The sequence below is a fragment of the Oryctolagus cuniculus genome, chromosome 5, assembly GCF_051225735.1.
Source record: "Oryctolagus cuniculus isolate XC-2025 breed Fujian yellow rabbit chromosome 5, ASM5122573v1, whole genome shotgun sequence".
Lineage (NCBI taxonomy): Eukaryota > Metazoa > Chordata > Mammalia > Lagomorpha > Leporidae > Oryctolagus > Oryctolagus cuniculus.
In genome coordinates, this window is record NC_142871.1 from 9,512,652 (window position 1) to 9,533,169 (window position 20,518).

General features: G+C 45.2%; 1 protein-coding gene across 4 annotated transcripts in view; it reads right to left on the bottom strand.

The window, feature by feature from the left end:
* Positions 1 to 20,518, bottom strand: part of TULP4 (TUB like protein 4) — a 248,179-nt gene that overhangs the window by 184,080 nt on the left and 43,581 nt on the right. For all 4 annotated transcript variants that reach the window (XM_070073328.2, XM_089333585.1, XM_051855193.3 and 1 more), the window contains one exon: positions 1,333 to 3,523. In XM_070073328.2, the coding sequence (XP_069929429.1) occupies positions 1,333 to 1,584 (252 nt within the window). In that variant the 5' untranslated portion in view covers positions 1,585 to 3,523. The remainder of the gene's footprint in view (positions 1 to 1,332; positions 3,524 to 20,518) is intronic.

Genomic DNA, 20,518 nt, shown 5'->3' on the forward strand with positions numbered 1-20,518 from the left:
ACAAGGTGCTGTCTGTGGAGAGCCAGTTCTCACCAGACACCAAACATGCCATGGCCTTCAGACCTGTGAGCACGAAACCTCTGTTGTAACAGCGAGAATGGACAAAGGATGGCAACCCTGGGAAGGGGGAGCCGGGACCTTCAGTGCTCTGCATCTTGATCTAGCTGGAGCTTAAACAACCCTGTAGTCTCCATGGACGTGGCCTTCAAAGCCCATGCGTTACAGTGCTAGCCCCCAAGGCGGTGGCACTGATACCACCGAGTGGGGTCTTCGGGGTGATTAGGCTGCAAGGCCAGAGCCCTCGTGGATGCACTAGTGCCCTCAGGAACGTGGCCCCAGCAGAGCCTCCCATTCTTTCTGGGGAGAAGGCACTGGTGCTCTGCCCTAAGAGGACTCCAGCAGAGCCCTCGCACGCTGACGCCCTGGTCGAGGACGGCCGGGAGAAGGAAGCCCACAATGTCTAAAAGTCACGGTGCCAGGTATTTAGATATAGTTTTCCAAGTGAACTAAGACGAGATTCAAACACGTTCTTGCTCCTTTATGACAGTTACTCAATAACTATCAAAATGACATTTTAAGATGCCTAAAATACTCTCGGTTTCTTCAAAGGAAAACACCCAACTAGAACAATGAAGCATGAATACCATCAAGGTGCTGTAACAAATAAACCTTTGGAAGAAATTATCAACCATGCTCTTCTTTTAAATACAGCTCCTAACACTTGACTCACTAAATGTTGGTTGAATAAATTTCCTAGATAATGCTACTAAGTTCTAGAAGACCGGAGAAATCTATTTATACAAATACATAATAACCTCAATGTAATATACTCTACAGATGTGAAAAACTGTGATGTTTCACAGTCTAAGTACAAGAAACACAGGCCAGGCGTTAAACCATCACCAAAGAAACACGGATGCTTACTGGGCAGGATGAGGGTGGCACTGTTTTTACTTTTCACGAGGTCAGTCTTACACAGGGGAGGGCTCACTGCCACAGCCCAGGAAGACTCCCATGGCACGAGGGGCTGGTTAAGACCACCTACTCAAAACGCCTCCTGCACTCCTCCCACTGCCCAGACCCCTTCAGAGAGGTGGCAGCCACTTTCACACGGAGGGGAGAAAAGCGGCATGGGACAAATAGCCGTGACCCGCTTCAGCAGGGAGTGCAGCTGCCATAGCATCTTTCTGGTGGCAGCACAGGAGACAGAAGTCCCAGCTCGGAGTCTCACTGCTACAGCACCACGTCTAAGAAACTGAAGCCAAAGAGGTTCCAGGCTCAAACGACCGCCGGAAGTGACGAGATACCAAGCAAAACAAACCCACAGCTCACCTCGCTATTGTGGCCCCGCAGGTTGAAGTTTATCCTCTGTGGCGTACTCCTGTCCCTGCGGCAGTGGCTGGAGGTGAAAGTCACGCCGACCACGCCCCGCCCGTTGCCTGTGGCCAGCCAGCCTTCCTCATAGTAGCGCCTCCTGCACACCGGCTTCTCCTTCTCGCTCTTGGGGACACGCCCCTTCCAGGACAGGCACAGGATGTTGGAGTCACTGCACAGCACAGGCCCGTGCTCCACCGCTGCATACATACTTTTCTGCAACGAACTCTTTTATTTAAAAAATAATGTTTAATGCTGGAAAATTCAAACCAATTTCTTTCATTGGCTTATTTATTTTATTTCTGTGGTTGGCTTCCGTTGCTTTTTTCCCCCTTTAAATTAAGACTGACTGAGATCTAATTAGAAGGTCAGGAATTTATAAAGATCCACCAAATGCATAGTGAAAAATTTCCTCTATAAAAGATGATGGCAGTCTGCTAAGAAAAGGTAATGCTTAAAAAAACATGTGTCCATTTTCAGGTTCAAGTCCTTAGAGGAAGAACACGCTGGCCCTTTAGAGAAAGAGCATCTTCAGTAAGTGGTGACCAAGGAACCGTTTTCTTCTTCTTACGCCACTCGGTTATTCTCATTCAGCCTGAGATTCCAGTTTAGTGTAATGTGATTCCAGAGACAAAGGGTTGCAAATACATAGATTTCAAGTAACTTAAGGCTTTAAGAATCTCTCCAGCTGGAATTTTCGTCCCCAAAGTTCGGGCGCAGAGACAGACCACACAGGATCACCTTCCTTCCGCAGCCATCCTCTGGCATGTTTTCTCAACTTGACAAATGTCTGCTGCTAAAGCTGAAAAAGATTGCATAAAGGGAAAAAAAGGCACACAAACCGTGCAAAACAGACCAGAATTTGTGCAGACAGCAGTCCAAGTTTAGGAAGAAAAAAACATTCTTTCTTCACTGTTCAAAACCACAAACTTCCCGGCCCTGTACCCCAAGGACACAGAGCTCCCTCGGACAACTCTGCCGCCCAGTGCACCCCTTGGTGCCATGGAGGATGGGAAAGCCCCTTCGCTGGCCGAAGCAGAAGGCTTGAACGCTGTCAGTGGCCCCAAGTCCACCGTGTGAGCCCTGTGTGCACCTGCTGACAGGCAGAGCTATGCTGCAGATCCTGCCTCTTCCCCAGACTCCTCGTGTGCTCCCCCAGTGACTACTCCCCTTGGCTGCTCCTAATGATCATGTACTTTTCCATTTTGCTGAAAAAAACTTATCTCAGAATTAAGTGCATCAAGTAATCTTCCTCTTATATGCAAGCCTTTCTGGACTCACAGGGGAAGGCAATTCCTTAAGTCACACAGGCAGGCCAGCGTCAGAGTGCCAGCACAGCTCCCCAGTCACCATGCTCTGCTGATGGGCACTTTCCCCTTCACACTCGGAGACTGCTGCCAATGCCACACTGCAGTCTAAGGAGAAGGAAGCTTTGCTTGGATCTGCCTGGATATTTATTTTGTAATTACAGGTTTCAATTGCTCTTTTAAGATATTATCCTACAGAATTAAAAAAGGAAAAGGGAAATAATAAATTAAAATTCCTCAAATAGTGTTAACTAAAAAAAGCAAAGCGATCAGTTCACTGTTCAGACTTGTCCTATCTATCACACCTGAACTTGCTCTCCTCCAGCCACAACCAGTCCAGAATCCCAAAGGTACATCTGAATTACCAAACCTACAGAAAAATAAAGTGCAGAAAACACTGCATGATCCCACACGCAATGTTTGCAGTCACACTTCTCCCAAGTCACCTTCTCACTGAGTTACGTCTTTAAACCGGAGAGGTATTTTTGAGGCTTAATCTGTACCAGGTTTTTTTTTTTCTCTTTCTTTCTTCTCTTCGCAAACTTTCTTTACCCGTGAAGACCATAAGGAAAACTGGCCATTAGTGATGTATTTTTCTCCCAGGGCTCCTGAGCCCAGTGGTGTCAAGTTGCTCCATCTGATTCTTAAATTAATTTTTCTAAGTTGTAAAACTCCCAAGTGTGCACAGGAATGAGACTGTCTTCTCGAGTAAATGCGTTTGAATAGAAGGTCTTAAGCGTACACAGACACACACTCTTCAGCTGGCACACGGGGCGACTGCTTTCCAACAACTTCAGGAACCATCAGATTAATCGGCTTGAAGGCCCTGGAGCTTTACAAATCTGTAAAACAAAAAAGAATATAAAAATAAGCGAACTTTAAAATACTGAAGAACACAGGTTCCAGCAGAACAGTTGGTGTAACTGGAATTGGAGACCTACCTTTACACTTACATCTATTGCACACAGCTAATGACAGGTAAAATTCAAGTAGCAAAAAGATACACCCCACCAACTTCCAGAAAACCTATAACTTAAGGGGACTGACTGCTGTGCACACTATATTAAATACATCAGTGGCTAGGCGTATCTGAGTAAAATCATTCTATTCTTGCCTACCACGCAGTCCTGAATGCATGACTTTCACCCTTCCAAGGTGCTTGTTTATATAGGTCCTCTCCAAAGGAGACTAGGGGAGGGCATTTGGCCTAGTGGTTAAGACTCCCAGGGCCCATGGTAAAGGACCTGGGTTTGGGCCTCAGCTCTGCTCAGATCTAGCTTTCTGCTAATGCACACTCCAGGAGGCAGCCGTCATGGCTCAAGCAGTTGAGGCCACTCACGTAGAAGACCTAGATTGCCCGGTGCCGCAGCTCACTAGGCTAATCCTCCACTTGCAGTGCCAGCACCCCAGGTTCTTGTCCCAGTTGTTCATCTTCCAGTCCAGCTCTCCACTGTGGCCCGGGAGGGCAGTGGAGGATGGCCCAAATCCTTGGGCCCTGTACCCACATGGGAGACCAGGAGGAAGCACCTGGCTTCTGGCTTCAGATGGGTGCAGTGTGCCGGCCGTAGCAGCCATTTCAGGGGTGAACCAACGGAAGGAAGACTTTTCTCTCTGTCTCTAACTCTGCCTGTCAAAAAAAAAAAGGACCTGGACTGAATCCCTAGCTTCCCAGCTTCACACACACCACCACCACCATAACATTTGGGGATTGAACCAACAGACACCAAGTTTTCTGTCTCAGAAATAAATGTTTAAAATTTAACAAGGAGGAAGAGGAAAAAGAGGAGAAGGAGGGAGAGGAGGAAAAAGAGGAGAAGGAAGAGGAGGAAAAGGAAGGAGAAGAGGAGAAGGAGTAAGAGTCAATGGGCTAGGTAAGTTATCTGAATTGATTTTCTCACTATGAGTGAAAGATACTCCCCAAGGACACAAAACAGCAAGGGCCTTTAAAATTAAAAAGAAAACCTCTACCCCCGACTGCTGGCAGGTCACAGAGCAAAACACAGCTGTTTTCTCAGTTTTTACATTGTCTGCTAGCAACAAAGTGCGAGAGCATCTATCGGCCGTAAACGCATCCTGCTCTCCTTACTCCTGCCTGTCCGGCCTGTAACCCTGATCTCCCCCCCAAGTCTACTTCCCAAAGGGCTCAAAGTTACCTGAGTGCCTGGCCACTGAAGGGGTAGGGTGGAGCCCAGCGATGCTGGTGCTGCTGGCCAAGAGACAAGGCTGTTGTGAACCACTGGCCTATGGGAATTAAATCCCAGCAAGATTCCATTATTAAAACTGCTTTCCCAATAATGCTGAGACATCACCTGCCCTATTTCCTGAGTGAACATTTGTACCAATGGTGCGACAGCAGAAGTGGATCAAACTGCTGCTCTTTAACCCAGATGGAGGTACGGGCATCAATGGTACCAATCAAATTGAAGAATATCCTTGATGCAGGAGGATAAGCTATTAACTTGATTAAATATCTTAATCTGTCTCCAGAATAGTAAGTACTCATAAAACACTTCTGTGCACTACTGAAGTGCCTTGGAAGTCCCAAGGAAAAGCACTTGTGCTATAGTTCAAATTGCAAATTGAACTAGTTGCTTTTGCATGTTATACCATGGAAACAGTAAATAACAAATCATGGTTATACTGGCTTGGATATGTAGCAGACATTTCCTTGAACAAAGTGAGCTTGTTATTGTAAGGAAAACAATCAACAATATTTGTTGCCAGTGATAAAAGGTGAGCTTTCAAGTCAAAATTACAACTTGGGGGAAGCCAACATCTGTCACTGTGAGTGTGATTGCTCGTTAACACTTAAAAAGTCACTCCTCATACAACTGGGAGTCTTATCAATGTGCAGTTCTGAATTGTATTTCTTTGTTTAAAAAAAAAAAAAAAGATGTATTTATTTATTTGAAAGGCAGAATTACAGAGAGGCAGAGGCAGAGAGAGACAAGTCTTCCATCTTCTGGTTCACACCTCAACTGGCCATAACAGCCAGAGCTGGGCCCATCCAAAGCCAGGAGCCAGGAGCTTCTTCCAGGTCTCCAATGTCGGTGTGCAGAGGCCCAACGACTTGGGCCACCACAGAGAGCTGGATCAGAAGTGGAGCAGCCAGGAATAGAACCAGCGCCTATATGGGATGCTGGCACTGCAGGTGGCAGCTTTTCTTGCTACGGCACAGCGCCGACCCCTGAGTTGTATTTCTTTCACATTTAGTTGTGCACAGCTATGGTTCAGATGTAGTTTGTCCCCCAGAGATTCCTGTACTGGAAGCTTTGTTCTCAGGATGGAAGCACTGAAGGTGGGAAGACCTTTAAGCCATGGGGCCTAGCGGGAGGTGACCGGTCATGATCATTCTGGTAAAGCCGCTAAAGTGGTCTCTTGGAACATGTTAGGTCTCAAAGGAGTTGGGTGGTTGCCTCAACATCAGATTGTTAAAGCAAGCTGACCCCGAAATGTCTCTGGCTTCCCGTCTCACCATGTAGGTTTGTTTTTTTTTTGTTTGGTTGGTTGTTGTTTTTTTTTGCCCCACATTTGCACAACCCACTGCAGTGCCATCTGCCATGAAGTCCTTACAAGAGGTTAACTGAATGGGGCCACCCACCCTGGACTTTTGGCCTATAAAACTGTCAGCTAAATAAATTTCTTTACTTCATAAAGAAACCAAACATAGGAATTTGGTTACAGCAACACAAAGCAGACTCAGATGTGTCGATATTTGGATATTTGGAAGATTCACATACTTACTGAAGAATATTTACCAAATGTCCAATGATTATGATACAAATTATACTTGAGAAGATCTATTCAAGGTGGGAGACAAATGGATTTTAATGTAACCAAATATGAAAAACTGTTACAGCTCAAATTCTTTCTTGCAACCAGCCTTTAAGAACCACCCCTAGTTGAGTTCTGATGTAATATAAAAGAAAAATATTTATGATCATCAGAAAGACTGATTGGGGCTAGTGCCATGGTGTAGCAGGTAAGGCCACCACCTGCAATGCAGACATCCCATATGGGCGCTGGTTTGTGTCCCAGCTGTTCCACTTCCAGTTAAAAACCTAGAAGAGCATCAGAAGATGGCCCAGGTGTTTGGGCCCCTGTTACCCTTGTGGGAGACCTGGCTAAGCTTCCTATAGGAAGCCTAGCCCAGCACTGGCCACAACAACCATCTGGGGAGTGAAGCAGCAAAGGGAAGATCTCTCTCTCTCTCTCTCTCTCTCTCTGCTTCTGCCATTCTGTAACTCTGCCTTGCAAATAAATAAATCTAGAAAGAAAGAAAAGAAAGAAAGAAGGAGAGAGAGGAGAGGAAAGAGGAGGGGGGAGGTGAGTCGAGGTGAGGCAAGGTGAGGCGAGAGAAGGAGAGAGGAGAGAAGAGAAGAGAGAAGAGGAGAGAACAGAGAAGAGAACAGAGGGGAGGGGAGGAGAGGAGAGGCAGGGGGAGGAGAGACAACGAGAGGGGATGGGAGGGGAGGGGGGGAGAAAAAGAACTAAGCAAGCAGCAAACTAGTAAGGTAGATTTGGGGAGAAATATATAGATATTGTTAAATGAACGGAACGCAGAGGGGAAAACACAGTAAGAAGTCTGAGATGAAACACCCACACACTCTGCGGTGTAATGTCTGACTGCAGACTTTTTCAGAATGGGGGAAAAGAAAGTGAGTTTTCCTGGTTAAACACGCCCGTTGCTCCTCTAGGGACAGGGACTCCCCTGTCTCAGCTGCCTGCTGCAGGTGCCACAGCTCAGCGGGTCCTCACATGCGCTCAGAGAAAAGGGCTGCTGGCTTCTCCCCCGCCTCAGACCTCCCTTCACTGCCTCGCGCCACAGACGGCACAGGTTTCAAACTCTGCATTTCTAAGTAAACTAACTACAACGACCTGCCTCTACAGTCACTCTTTTCCTCTGAGAATTTACCAGAACCCACTTCACACAAGGCACTTCTAACTGGTTTCTAATTTGTTTCAAAAGCTGCTTAGAGGCCAGTTAAAATTTACCTTTAAATACCATGTTTTAAGGCAAGGATACCAGCTCCACTTGATGTGCGGCTACCTTACCAACTCAGGAAAGCACTGACACATGTAAAAACTATCACCACTGCCAAGACAACGGAGCTCCACAGTGATTTTATGTATTTAACGTGTGATCACCTCTACCTCTTAATTCTGAAAACACACTAGGAGACCAGAACTCGGCATACACGTGGATCGTTATGCCCTGGCTTAGTCAAAACACACACTCTTACTACAACTGCAGTAGCACCAGATCAGGTTGCACACTGACCTGCACTGTGAATCTGAGCTGCCCCCCCACAGGAAGTTCTTACCCAGCTCACTAGAGGCTCCTTCATACAGACCCCACTGAAGTATGAGCTTACGCACATGGCAAGGGTCTTCCCTGCATGTGGCAGAGAGAGCTACTTTTCTATTTAATGATCCCTGCTAAACCACAAAATCCTAAACAGAAGTATGTTTCATTCCAGTCTTTTTATCACCTGCAATTTCTACCAGTTCCCCTGCCTTTAATTATGTGTTCAGTAAAGTACTGAATATGACATTTTAAGGAACAACAAATATGGGTGAGAAGAAATTCTCAATATGAACCCCGGGTTATCACCAACCACTCAGAGCCTGGACTCTGGAGTCCTGAGGCTAGCGGGTTTCAGAGCCTATGTGAGTAACAGAATCCAAGCAAGAAGGCAACAGGTCACTGACATGCTCACAGAACCACAAGGTACATTTTCACTTGCTTTCTTTGCCGGATTCAACAGGCAGCCTAAGAACATGAACATCTAATTATGTGTACAGTTAGAGGAGGGAATATAGCTTACCAGACAAACAACTTGATAACTCGTTTAAGAGGTGCAAGTATGTAGCCTAGCAGTTAAGACACCTGCATCACACACTGGAATATGTGGGTCTGATTCCCAGCTCTGGCTCCTGACTCCAGCTTCCTGCCAATGCAGACCTCTGGAGGCAGCAGTGATGGCTCCAGTAATGGAGTTTCTGCAGCCCACGTGGGAGATTTGGCCCCAGCCCAGCCCCTGCCCAGTTGCAGCATATCATATCCAATTCTCAAATAAATAACAAAAACCAGGGAACAAAAAGAAAAGTAGGAGTGCAGTGTTTCTTAAAGTAATTCTACACCTGAAACTCAGATGTTGAAATATTGAGGCACCATATATACGGATCACTAGTATCAAGTCAGGTGCCTTAATTATAAAGGGAGAGCAATTCATTAAAAGTGACAAACTGAAAAAATTATAATACCCAGTGTCATGCAGAGTGCAGAGAAATAAGACAGCAAGTTGGTCATGCATGCAATGTAAAAGATTTTAAATGCAACAAACCTTTTGATTCATCAATCTGCTGTGAAAAATGTAATCATAAGGAAATAATCTTAGGTTGTATAAAGACTTAGATATAAGGATTTCTACCACAACTTTGTAGAAGAGAAAAATCTGAAATAACCATGGGTCCAAAATGATTCAACAAATGTTGTTACAGAGACATAAAGCACAATACTATGCAGCTACCAATAATTACACAGAAGACTAGAAGACTATGGGAATGACTTGGAAAGATATTCTCAGTAACCTAGGTTAATAACTCTCAAAATACTGTTGGATTTACAGCGAAGTATGGGAAAGTCCACAAACACATAAGAGAAGGCCCGGGTTATCTAGCAGACAAATGCAGATACTCACATATAAGCACTGGAACCAGAACCAGGATCACCAGTCATCACAGTCTGTCTAGAGCTGTCTCGGTTTAGCACTGAAAGCCCCATGTCCCAGAGACCCCTCAGTCCAGGACAAATTTGATCACTCTATCAGGTATCCAGATTTTGGTTAAAATTCCTGGTGGAGACATTAAACCTGAACCATACAGCAAGGCCCACAGCAAACCTGTTCTAGGATTACAGCGCCCTTGGACACAGGTTAGAGCAAATGCGAATCATCTTCATGGAAAATTCCCAGGCCGGTGCCGTGACTCACTAGGCTAATCCTCCGCCTGCGGCACCAGCACACCAGGTTCTAGTTCCGGTCAGGGCGCCGGATTCTGTCCCAGTTGCTCCTCTTCCAGGCCAGCTCTCTGCTGTGGCCGGGGAGTGTAGTGGAGGATGGCCCAGGTGCTTGGGCCCTGCATCCACATGGGAGACCAGGAGAAGCACCTGGATCCTGGCTTTGGATCAGCGCGGTGCGCCAGCCGCAGCGGCCATTGGGGGGTGAACCAATGGAAAAGGAAAACCTTTCTCTCTCTCTCTCTCTCTGTCCACTCTGCTTGTCAAAAAAAAAAAAAAAAAAAAAAAAAAAAATCCCAGTATAAGGAATTCCCACAGATGGGGTTCTAAAAATATGTTCTTAAACATAAACAAAAATTACTGAACACACAAAATAAGTCACCAGCAGTTTTTAGTAGACTAACAATAAACATAGGGCCGGCACTGTGGTGCAGCAGGTTAAAGACCTAGCCTGAAGCACTAGCATTCCATATGGGTGCCGGTTCTAGTCCCAGCTGCTCCTCTTCCAATCCAGCTCTCTGCTATGGTCTGGGAAAGCAGCTGAAGATGGCCTAAGTCCTTGGGACCCTTCACACACATGGGAGACTTGGAAGAACCTCTTGGCTCCTGGCTTCTGATCAGTGTAGCTCCAGCCATTGCGGCCATCTGGGGAGTGAACAAGTGGATGGAAGACCTCTCTCTCTGTCTCTACCCCTCTGTAACTCTGTGTTTCAAATAAATAAAATAAATCTTAAAAAAAAGAAACAATAAAGATACATCCCTAAACCTTCAAAAACTGGAATGAACATAAATAGATTTTAAATAATTAGGCTTGAAACCTTTAAAGAAATTAGAAAGCAAGGTACTAAAATAACCAGAGAATCAAAACAAGACTTTGAAAATGGAAATCCAATCACTGAAATAAAATATATGAGACATTAGCTTAAAAATGAATTAATGAACTGAATCTAACAGTTCAAAAAATTGTCCATCAAATTTTTTTGTAGCACAAAGAGACAACAAAATAGAAATATAAGAAGAAATTGAAAGAAATGGAAGACATGTTACAGAGAGCAGATCTAACTGTGATTCCATAAGGGCAGAAGAAAGAAAACAGAGAATATCTGAAGATGTAACTGAAACCTCATCACAATGATGAAAAATCCAGAAACAATCACAATATACATCAAGCAGGATGAATTAAAAAACATAAAGAAGAAATCCACACCTGAGTGTATCTTAGTAAACTGGCACAATAAAAACACAAACGGGCTGATGCTATGGCATAGTGGGTTAAAGCCCTGGCCTGCAGCACCGGCATTCCATATGGATAGTGGTTTCAGTCCCGGCTGCTCTACTTCTGATCCGGTTCCCTGCTAAAGCACCTGGGAAAGCAGTAGAAGATGGCACACGTCTTTGGGCCCCTGCACCCACGTGGGAGACATGGAAGAAGCTCCTGGCTGGGGCCTGGCTTTGGATCAGCTCAACTCTGGCCATTGCAGCCATTTGGGGAGTGAACCAGTGGATGGAAGACCTCTCTCTCTCTCTCTCTCTGTGTGTGTGTGTGTGTCTACCTCTCTCTGTTAATTCTGCGTCTTAGATAAATTAAAAATAAATATTTAAAAACAAACACACACACACACACGCACACACAAAGAGAAGAATCCAGAAAAACCAAAAAAGAAAACACAGGTACTGATGGCTTCTGTGTTCCCACAGCTCCCATAGCTCAGGAGTCAATCAAAATAAAAGAAATTGAGTCTACACTGAACAAGCACAAAATTTTTCTTGTGGTCATTATTCTCTAGATGCAAGCTGTGTAAGGCCCACAAGTCATTTGGTCTGGCCCTGCCAGGGCAATCACACACAGGACTTGAAACTCAATAAATCAATAAATGTAATAAATCTGGTTTTTATGTTGATAATTTTGTATAGCTGGTAAATGACGTTACAAATATCCATGACTCTAGCAAAAAAAAAGTTCCCCACCCTTGCCCCAAAATAAACCAGCATAATGACTACATAGCACTTAGATTGTATTAGGTTATTAAAAGTTGTTCATCTCTGGCCGGCGCCGCGGCTCACTAGGCTAATCCTCCGCCTTGCGGCGCCGGCACACCGGGTTCTAGTCCCGGTCGGGGCGCCGGATTCTGTCCCGGTTGCCCCTCTTCCAGGCCAGCCCTCTGCTGTGGCCAGGGAGTGCAGTGGAGGATGGCCCAGGTGCTTGGGCCCTGCACCCCATGGGAGACCAGGAAAAGCACCTGGCTCCTGGCTCCTGCCATCGGATCAGCGCGGTGTGCCGGCCGCAGCGTGCCGGCCGCGGCGGCCATTGGAGGGTGAACCAACAGCAAAGGAAGACCTTTCTCTCTGTCTCTCTCTCTCACTGTCCACTCTGTCAAAAAAAAAAAAAAAAAAAAAAAAAAAAAAAAAAAAGTTGTTCATCTCTAATCCAAAACCAAAAATACCCCAACATCTGAAACTTCTTAAGCACCAACAGGATGCCACAGGTGGAAAATTCCACAACTGATCTCCTGTGATGAGTCACAATTAAAATACAGGCATGCTAAAAATACTGTATCAGGTTGCTTTCAAGCTATGTATATAGGGTAAATATGAAACATAGATAAATTTCATATTTAGACTTGAGCCCCATCTCTAAAATATCTCATCATATATATGCAAATATCCTAAAATGTAAAAAAAAAATGTGAAATCCAAAATGCTACTAGCCCCAAGAATTTCAGGTGAAGGATACTCAACCTGCCCCAGTAATCTACAGATGGTGTGACGCACACAGGAGGATGCACACAGTTAGACGCAGACACTACAGCAGCCACAGACTCTGGCATGCGGGAGAGTCCCGGAAGGTTCCATCGTGGATACCAGAGGAACTGTTCTGCAAAAGGAATGGCAACTGAACTGACAGCAGACATCGCAGCAGCAACCCAGCAGCAGAAAATCAACGACACACAGCTTCAAAGCGCTGAGAGAAAACACGGAACCCTCTTCCAGATGAGTAACATGCAATCACATGCCTAGAAACATGGTCTCGTGAGACAGAGTGAAGGGGCCGGGCCGTGGCACAGCAGGCTAAGTATCTGCCTGCAGCTCCAGCATCCCATATGGACACCGGTTTGAGTCCCAGCTGCTCCACTTCTGATCCAACTCCCTGTTGATGGCCTGGGAAGGCAGTAGAAGATGGCCCAAGTGCTTGAGCCCCTGTATCCACATGGGAGGCTAGATAGAAGCCCTTGGCTCCTAGCTTCGGATCAGCCCAGCTCCAGCTGTTGCAGTAATTTAGGGAGTGAGTGAACCAGCAGATGGAATACCTCTGTGTCTGTAACTCAAGTAATAAATAAATAAATCTTAAAAAAAAAAAAAAAAAAAAAAGAATGAAGGGGTCAACGCTGTGGCATAGCAGGTACAGCTGCTGCCTGCAGGGCTGGCATCCCATATGGGTGGCAGTTTGAGTCCCAGTTGCTCCACTTCCAATACAGCTCCCTGCTAATGTACCTGGGAAGATGGCCCAAGTGCTTGGGCCCTGTACTCACATGGGAGACCTGGAAACAGCTCCTGGCTTCAGATGGGTCCAGCTCTGGCTGTTGTGACCATTTGGGAAGTGAACTAGCAGATGGAAGACCTCTCTCTCTCTCTCTCTAACTGCCTTTTTCAAATAAATAGTTTTTTTTTTAAAGTGAAATATTTAAAAACACAAAAGCTGAATTTTAAAGCCATCTGACCTTACAATATTAACTTCTAAAGAGTATTCCTTTTTTTTTAAGATTTATGTATTCATCTGAAAGGCAGAGTTAGAGAAAGAGAGACAGAGAGACAGAGAGACAGAGAGAGATCTTCCATCCATTGGTTCACTCCCCAAATGGCTGCAATGGCCAGGCTGGGCTGATCTGAAGCAATGAGCTTCATCCATGTCTCCCACATGAGTGTTCCAAGCACTTGGGCCACCTTCCACTGCTTTCCCAGGCACATTAGCAGGGAGCTGGATTGGAAGTGGGACAGCTGGGACTCAAACAGGCACCCATACGGGATGCCAGCACTGCACGCAGCAGCCTTACTTGAAGTATCACAGCACCAACCCCAAACAGTATGCTTTTAAGCAGAAGGAAAATGATTCAGAAGGAAGGTCTAGGCCAGCTCCACTGCTCACTAGGCTAATCCTCCGCCTGCGGCGCCGGCACACCGGGTTCTAGTCCCGGTCGGGGCGCCGGATTCTGTCCCGGTTGCCCCTCTTCCAGTCCAGCTCTCTGCTGTGGCCCAGGAAGGCAGTCGAGGATGGCCCAAATGCTTGGACCCCGCACCTGCACAGGAGACCAGGAGGAAGCACCTAGCTCCTGGCTTCGGATCGGCGCAGCTCTGGCTGTGGCGGCCATTTGCGGGGTGAACCAACAGAAGGAAGACCTTTCTCTCTGTCTCTCTCCCCCCCACTGTCTAACTCTGCCTGTCAAAAAAGAAGGAAGAAGGAAGAAGGAAGAAAGAAGGTATAAGATAGAAGAACAAACTATGAAAAAGATCACTAAGCATATAAACAATGTTCCCAAAAGAGCCGTAATAATAGCAATAACAGCAAACACACAGCACTAATGCTTTACAGCTACTATTAATTTCTCTTAGACTTATGAGAAATCCTTCACTCTCCATATTTTACAAATTGAGAAAGTGAGGCACAGGCAGGCAGGCTGTGTATCTTACCCAGCATTACTCAGGTGGCATAGCTGAGATTCAAATGAGGCTGACAGCATCCAGTCCATATACTTACTAGGTGGCACATATTAGGAGGGGCCAAAATAGAAAACCAAAGAAACAATTTTTGTTTGTTTGTTTGTTTTTTGGTTTTTTTTTGCAAAGAAACAATATTATCAAAAGAAAGATGATCAAAGCTAACGTACCCTTCGGCCCTTATATTGTCTTATAAGAGTGTCTGATGCACACTAGTCCTCTACACAGAGGAAAAACAGAAGCAAAAGGCAGAATTAAGAAAAAGGTGGTGTCAGGGCTGACGCCGAGGAGCACTAGGTTAATCCTCCACCTGCAGCGCCAGCATCCCATATGGGCACTGGGTTCTAGTCCCAGTTGCTCCTCTTCCAGTCCAGCTCTCTGCTGTGGCCCGGGAGTGCAGTGGAGGATGGCCCAAGTCCTTGGGCGCCTGTACCTGCATGGGAGACCAGGAGGAAGCACCTGGCTCCCGGCTGCAGACTGGCGCAGCTCCATCCGTTGCGGCCATTTGGGAAGTGAACCAACGGAAGGAAGACCTTTGTTTCTCTTTCTCTCTCACTGTCTGTAATTCTACCTGACAAATAAATAAATAAATGGAATGGAATGGAATGGAATGGAATGGAATGGAATGGAAAGGAAAGGAAAGGAAAGGAAAGGAAAGGAAAGGAAAGGAAAGGAAAGGAAAGGAAAGGAAAGGAAAGGAAAGGATGGTGTAAGTGTAAATACATCAGTAATCACAACATCCTCATGACTGAAAGACCTACGCTTGCCAGTTAAGAATGTCAGAGCAGGATTCCAAGATGGCGCATAGGGAAAGGTGGACTGCTCCAGGCCAGGGGAAGACAGGTGAAGAAAACAGAAGTGGAGAAAGTGAATGCTCAGGGGGAGAGGCGGAGGGAAAACGGCTGTGGCGACTCTGCGGGAGGAGAGGCGGTAGATGTGTGTGGGAGGCGCAGACACGTAACAACCAGCATGGACAGAACACAAGACCCTCGCAGCCCAAAGCTGGAGAAAGAGCCGGCTCTGGAGAGCAAGTGGCCCAGCCACTGGTGAGATAGCAGCTACACTGTCTTACTGTCTCTGAGGCCAGTCCAAAACCCTGAGAGGAACAGGGTGCCTGCTCACCCAGAGGAAAAAAAGGAGCACTTTTCTCTCTCCCCAGCCCCCCAACAAAAGTGCCCAGCAACTGGCTGAGAGGGCAGGCGCCATTGTGGACTTAACTAGCCAGCAGCTGTGGCAACACTTATGAGTGTGTGCCCAGCAACGGGGGAAAACACACGGTCTTGACAGCAGAGGCACACCCTCAACGGGCGGGGACAAGGAACCATTCCAACATCAGGACTGGCTGCAGAGACTTGAACACACCCAACAACTGGTGGGGAGGAGGCGATATTGTGCAAGGAGCAGGGATGTGACAGGCAGCTATTGCACTGTTCTGTGATCCAGGGATTTTACCCCACTGACTGTGAGTCTGGCTGGGAGGACGGACAGGGGCCCGGGAACCCACGAAGGACTGTGAAGTGCCCCCAGCCTCTCAACACACCACAGGTGCCAGGACTCAAACCGCCAAGGCGGAGCACGTGCAGCAGCCGGCTCTGGGACCGTCTCAGCCTATCTAGCGGGACAGGCTAGCGGGGCGGCGTGGATCCTCTGCACCCCATGACTGCAGGCCCCCTGTGTGCTGAGACTGTGGGGACTCTGTGACTGCATGGGAGGACGCAGGGTCTAACTGGGTCTCGGGGCAATCATGTGGCTCCCCACGTTCGGAGCTCCCTGACTGCCTGCAGCAGGATCCATGTTCACACTGAGGACGCACAGATCAAACTGAAATATTAGAAATGAAGAATAAGACAAGTCAAATAAAAGATACAGTGGAAAACCTTAATAGACTTGGTGAGACACAAGAAAGAATATTCAAGCTGGAAGACAAATTATTGGAAATTTTTCATTCAGACAAAAAAAAATTAAAAAACCATGGAGATTTATGGGATACTATCAAATGACCCAACATATGGGTCTTAGGAGGTCCTGGAGGTGTGGACAGAGAGGATGGATAAAAAGGCCTATTTAATGAAATAATTACAGAAAACTTGCCCAATTTGGAGAAAGAAAGGGATGTCCAAGTACAGACAGCACAAAAAACTAATAGACATGACCAAAAAAGATCCTCACCACAACATTTTAGTCACACTTTCAACATGATAAAAAATAAAAATATAAAATATAAAATAATGAAAAAAGTAAAACATAATAAAAGATTCTAAAAATACACAAGAGAAATGCCAGATTACTTTCAGAAAACTTCAATTAGACTCAGAGTTGACATCTCATCAGAAACTCTACAGGCTAGCAGAGAATAGAGATATAATCCAAGTCTTTTTTTCTTTTCTTACTGATTCTTGTTTTTTTAAGATTTTATTTATTTATTTGAGAGGCAGAGTTACAGACAGAAGAAGAGACGGAGAGAGGTCTTCCACCTGCAGGTTCACTCCCAAAATGGCTGCAATGGCCAGGGTGGGGCCAATCTGAAGGTAGGAGCCAGGAGCTTCTTCCAGGTCTCCCAAATGGGTGCAGGGGCCCAAGCACTGGGACCATTTTCACTGCTGGATTGGAAGAGGTGCAGCCAGGACATAAATCGGTGCCCACGAAGGATACTGGACCGCAGGCAGAGGGTTAGCCTACGATGTCACAGTGCCAGCCCCCATAATCCAAATCTTAAGGAAAAAAAAAGTCATCAACTCAGAATACTATACACCACAAAGCTCTCATTTATGAAGGAAGGTGATAAGACTTTCCAGCCCTGCAAAAGATGCTTAAGGATGTGTTACACAGAAACATGATCATCACTACAAAAGAAGGTAAAGGAAGAAAATCTCTCAGTAAAAGATCACAGGAAGTTCAAAGTATAAATCAGGAATATATTTGTGATATGACTAGTGCTCAAACAGTATTTGGCACTTTGTGTTCTGTGTGGGGGGCAAACTGATGACATCTTTACTTAATATATTCTAAATCGATCTTCTGTATATAAAGATAATTGAAAATGAATCGATGTGAATGGAATGGTAGAGGGAGCAGGAGATGGGAGGATTGCGGGTGGAAGGGAAGTTATTAGGGGGGGAAGCCACTGTAATCCACAAACTGTGCTTTGGAAATTTACATCTACTAAATAAAAGTCAAAAAAAAAAAGGAATATATTTGGAAAAATGGCAGGGCAAAGTCATTACTTATCAAGAGTCACACTAAATGTAAATGGCCTCAACTCCCCAGTTGAAAGGCACAGACTGGCAGAGCTGATTAAAAAACAAAACTCATCTATTTGCTGCCTACAAGAAACACATCTTACCAACAAAGATGCACATAGACTGAAAGTGAAAGGATGGAAAAATATATTCCATGCCAAGAGAAACCAAAAAAGAGCTGGTGTAGCCATCTTAACATCAGACAAAATAGACTTTAACACAAAAACTGTTAAAAAAGACAAAGAAGGGCACAATATAATGATTAATGGGTCAATTCAACTGGAAGATGAAACTATTATAAACATTTATGCACCTAATTACAGGGTACCTGGCTATTTAAAAGAAATGTTAGGCCGGCGCCGCGGCTCACTAGGCTAATCCTCCACCTTGCAGCGCCGGCAACCAGGTTCTAGTCCCGGTCGGAGCACCAGATTCTGTCCCGGTTGCTCCTCTTCCAGGCCAGCTCTCTGCTGTGGCCTGGGAGTGCAGTGGAGGATGGCCCAAGTGCTTGGGCCCTGCACCCCATGGGAGACCAGGAAAAGTACCTGGCTCCTGGCTTTGGATCAGCGCGGTGCACCGGCCGCAGCGCGCCAGCCACGGCGGCCACTGGAGGGTGAACCAATGGCAAAGGAAGACCTTTCTCTCTGTGTCTCTCTCTAACTGTCCACTCTGCCTGTCAAAAAAAAAAAAAAAAAAAAGATAGGGGTCAAGGACTTTCAAACAGATATTTTTCAAAAGAGGAAATCCAAATGGCCAACAGACACATGAAAAAATGCTCAGGATCATTAGTCAGGGAAATGCAAATCAAACCACAATGAGGTTTCACCTCACCCCAATTAGAGCGGCTTTCATACAGAAATCAACAAACAACAAATACTGGTGAGGATGTGGGGTAAAGGCACACTAATCCACTGTTGGTGGGCATGCAACCTGGTAAAGCCACTATGGAAGACATAGAGATTCCTCAGAAATCTGAATGTAGCCCTACCATACAGCAATCCCACTTCTCGGAATTTACCCGAGAAATTTAATTGGGAAACAAAAGAGCTATCTGCACCTCAATGTTTACTGCAGCTCAATTCACAATAGCTAGGACATGGAATCAACCTAAATGCCCATCAACAGTAGACTGGATAAAGAAATTATGGGATACGTACTTTATGAAATACTACACAGTGGTTAAAAAAAAATGAAATCTGGTCATTTGCAACAAAATGGAGGAATCTGGAAAACATCATGATGGGTGAAATAAGCCAGTCCCAAAGGGACAAATATCATATGTTCTCCCTGATCTGTGACAACTAACTGAGCACCTAAAAGGAAACCTGTAGAAGTGAAACTGACACTATGAGAAGCAATGACTTGATCAGCCCTTGTCCTGACTGTCGAGAAACAACTTACTATTTTATTCTTTTTAGTATTTTATTTTTCTACTTAATACCATTGGTTAAACTCTTTACTTAACACAGAATTATTCTTAGGTATTTAAATCCAATTGAAAATTGACCCCTGTTAAAAATAAGAGTGGGAATAAGAGAGAGAGGAGATGTACAGTTCAGCACATGTTCCCTCGGACTTACCCCTAAGGGTAAAGCTAAAAACTTGCCATGGGACTCCAAATCCCATTAAGTTGGCAGGTACCAATGCTATCTTATTGGTTAAAGTGGTCAGTTTAAGTGCACAACTGATCATAAAGATGGGAATAAGTGTCAAAGGGATCACATAAATAAGATCAAGTGTCTGCTAATAATAATAGATAGAAGTAAAAAGGAGAGAACGATCCAAAATGGGAAGCAGGCCACAGAGCAGACTCACAGAATGACAAATGCCCTAAACATCACTCTGGCCTCAGAATCAGCCCTTAAGGCATTCAGATCTGACTAAGAAGCTCATGAGAGCATTTCAGGCATGCAAAGCCAAGACACTGTGGCATAAAATGACCTACATAAAAGATCTCTGTGAGTGAAATCAGTGGAAAGAAGGGATAATCAAAGAATGAGGTACCTCTCTCTGAAGGGAGGAGAGAACTTCCACTTTGATTATGATCCTGTCTAAATAATGTCGGAGTTTGTGGACTCAAAAGGCTTCCATAGCCTTGGCAGCTCATGACAAGAGCCTCAGGTGATCACTGACATCATAAATAAAAGTTTTAATTGTTAACAACAGGAGTCACTGTGCACTTGCTCCCCATGTAGGAACTCTGTCCTTAATGAGTTATACTATGAGAGTTAATGGCAAAACCAGTCTTCAGACAGTACTTTATACTGTGTGTGTGTCTGTGTGGGTGCAAACTGTTGAAATCTTTACTTAGTAAAGAGCTGATGATCTTCTGTATATAAAGATAATTAAAAATGAATCTTAATGAAGAATGGGATGGGAGAGGGAGTAGGAGTTGAAACGGTTTGGGGGTGGGAGGGCAGGTATGGGGGTGAAGAACCGCTATAATCCAAAAGTTGTACCTATGAAATTTATATTTATTAAATAAAAGATTTCTATAAAAATTCACATGGAAACAGAAGAGACCCCAAATAGCTAAAGCAATCTTAACAACAACAACCAAGCTGGATACTCACAATAGCAGATTTCAAGACACATTGTTATTATCAAACAGCCTGGTACTGGCAAAAATAGAGACATCTGACCAAGGGAACAGAACAGAAACTCCAGAAATCAACCCACATCTACAACCAACTTTTCTTTGACAAAGGACCTAAAATCAATCCCTGGAGCAAGGACAGTCTCTTCAATAAATGGTGCATTTATTTATTTATTTGAAAGTTAGAGTTATACAGAGAAAGAAGGAGAGGCAAAGAGAGAGAGAGGGACCGTACACTTTACATAAAATTCCACTCAAAGTGGATCAA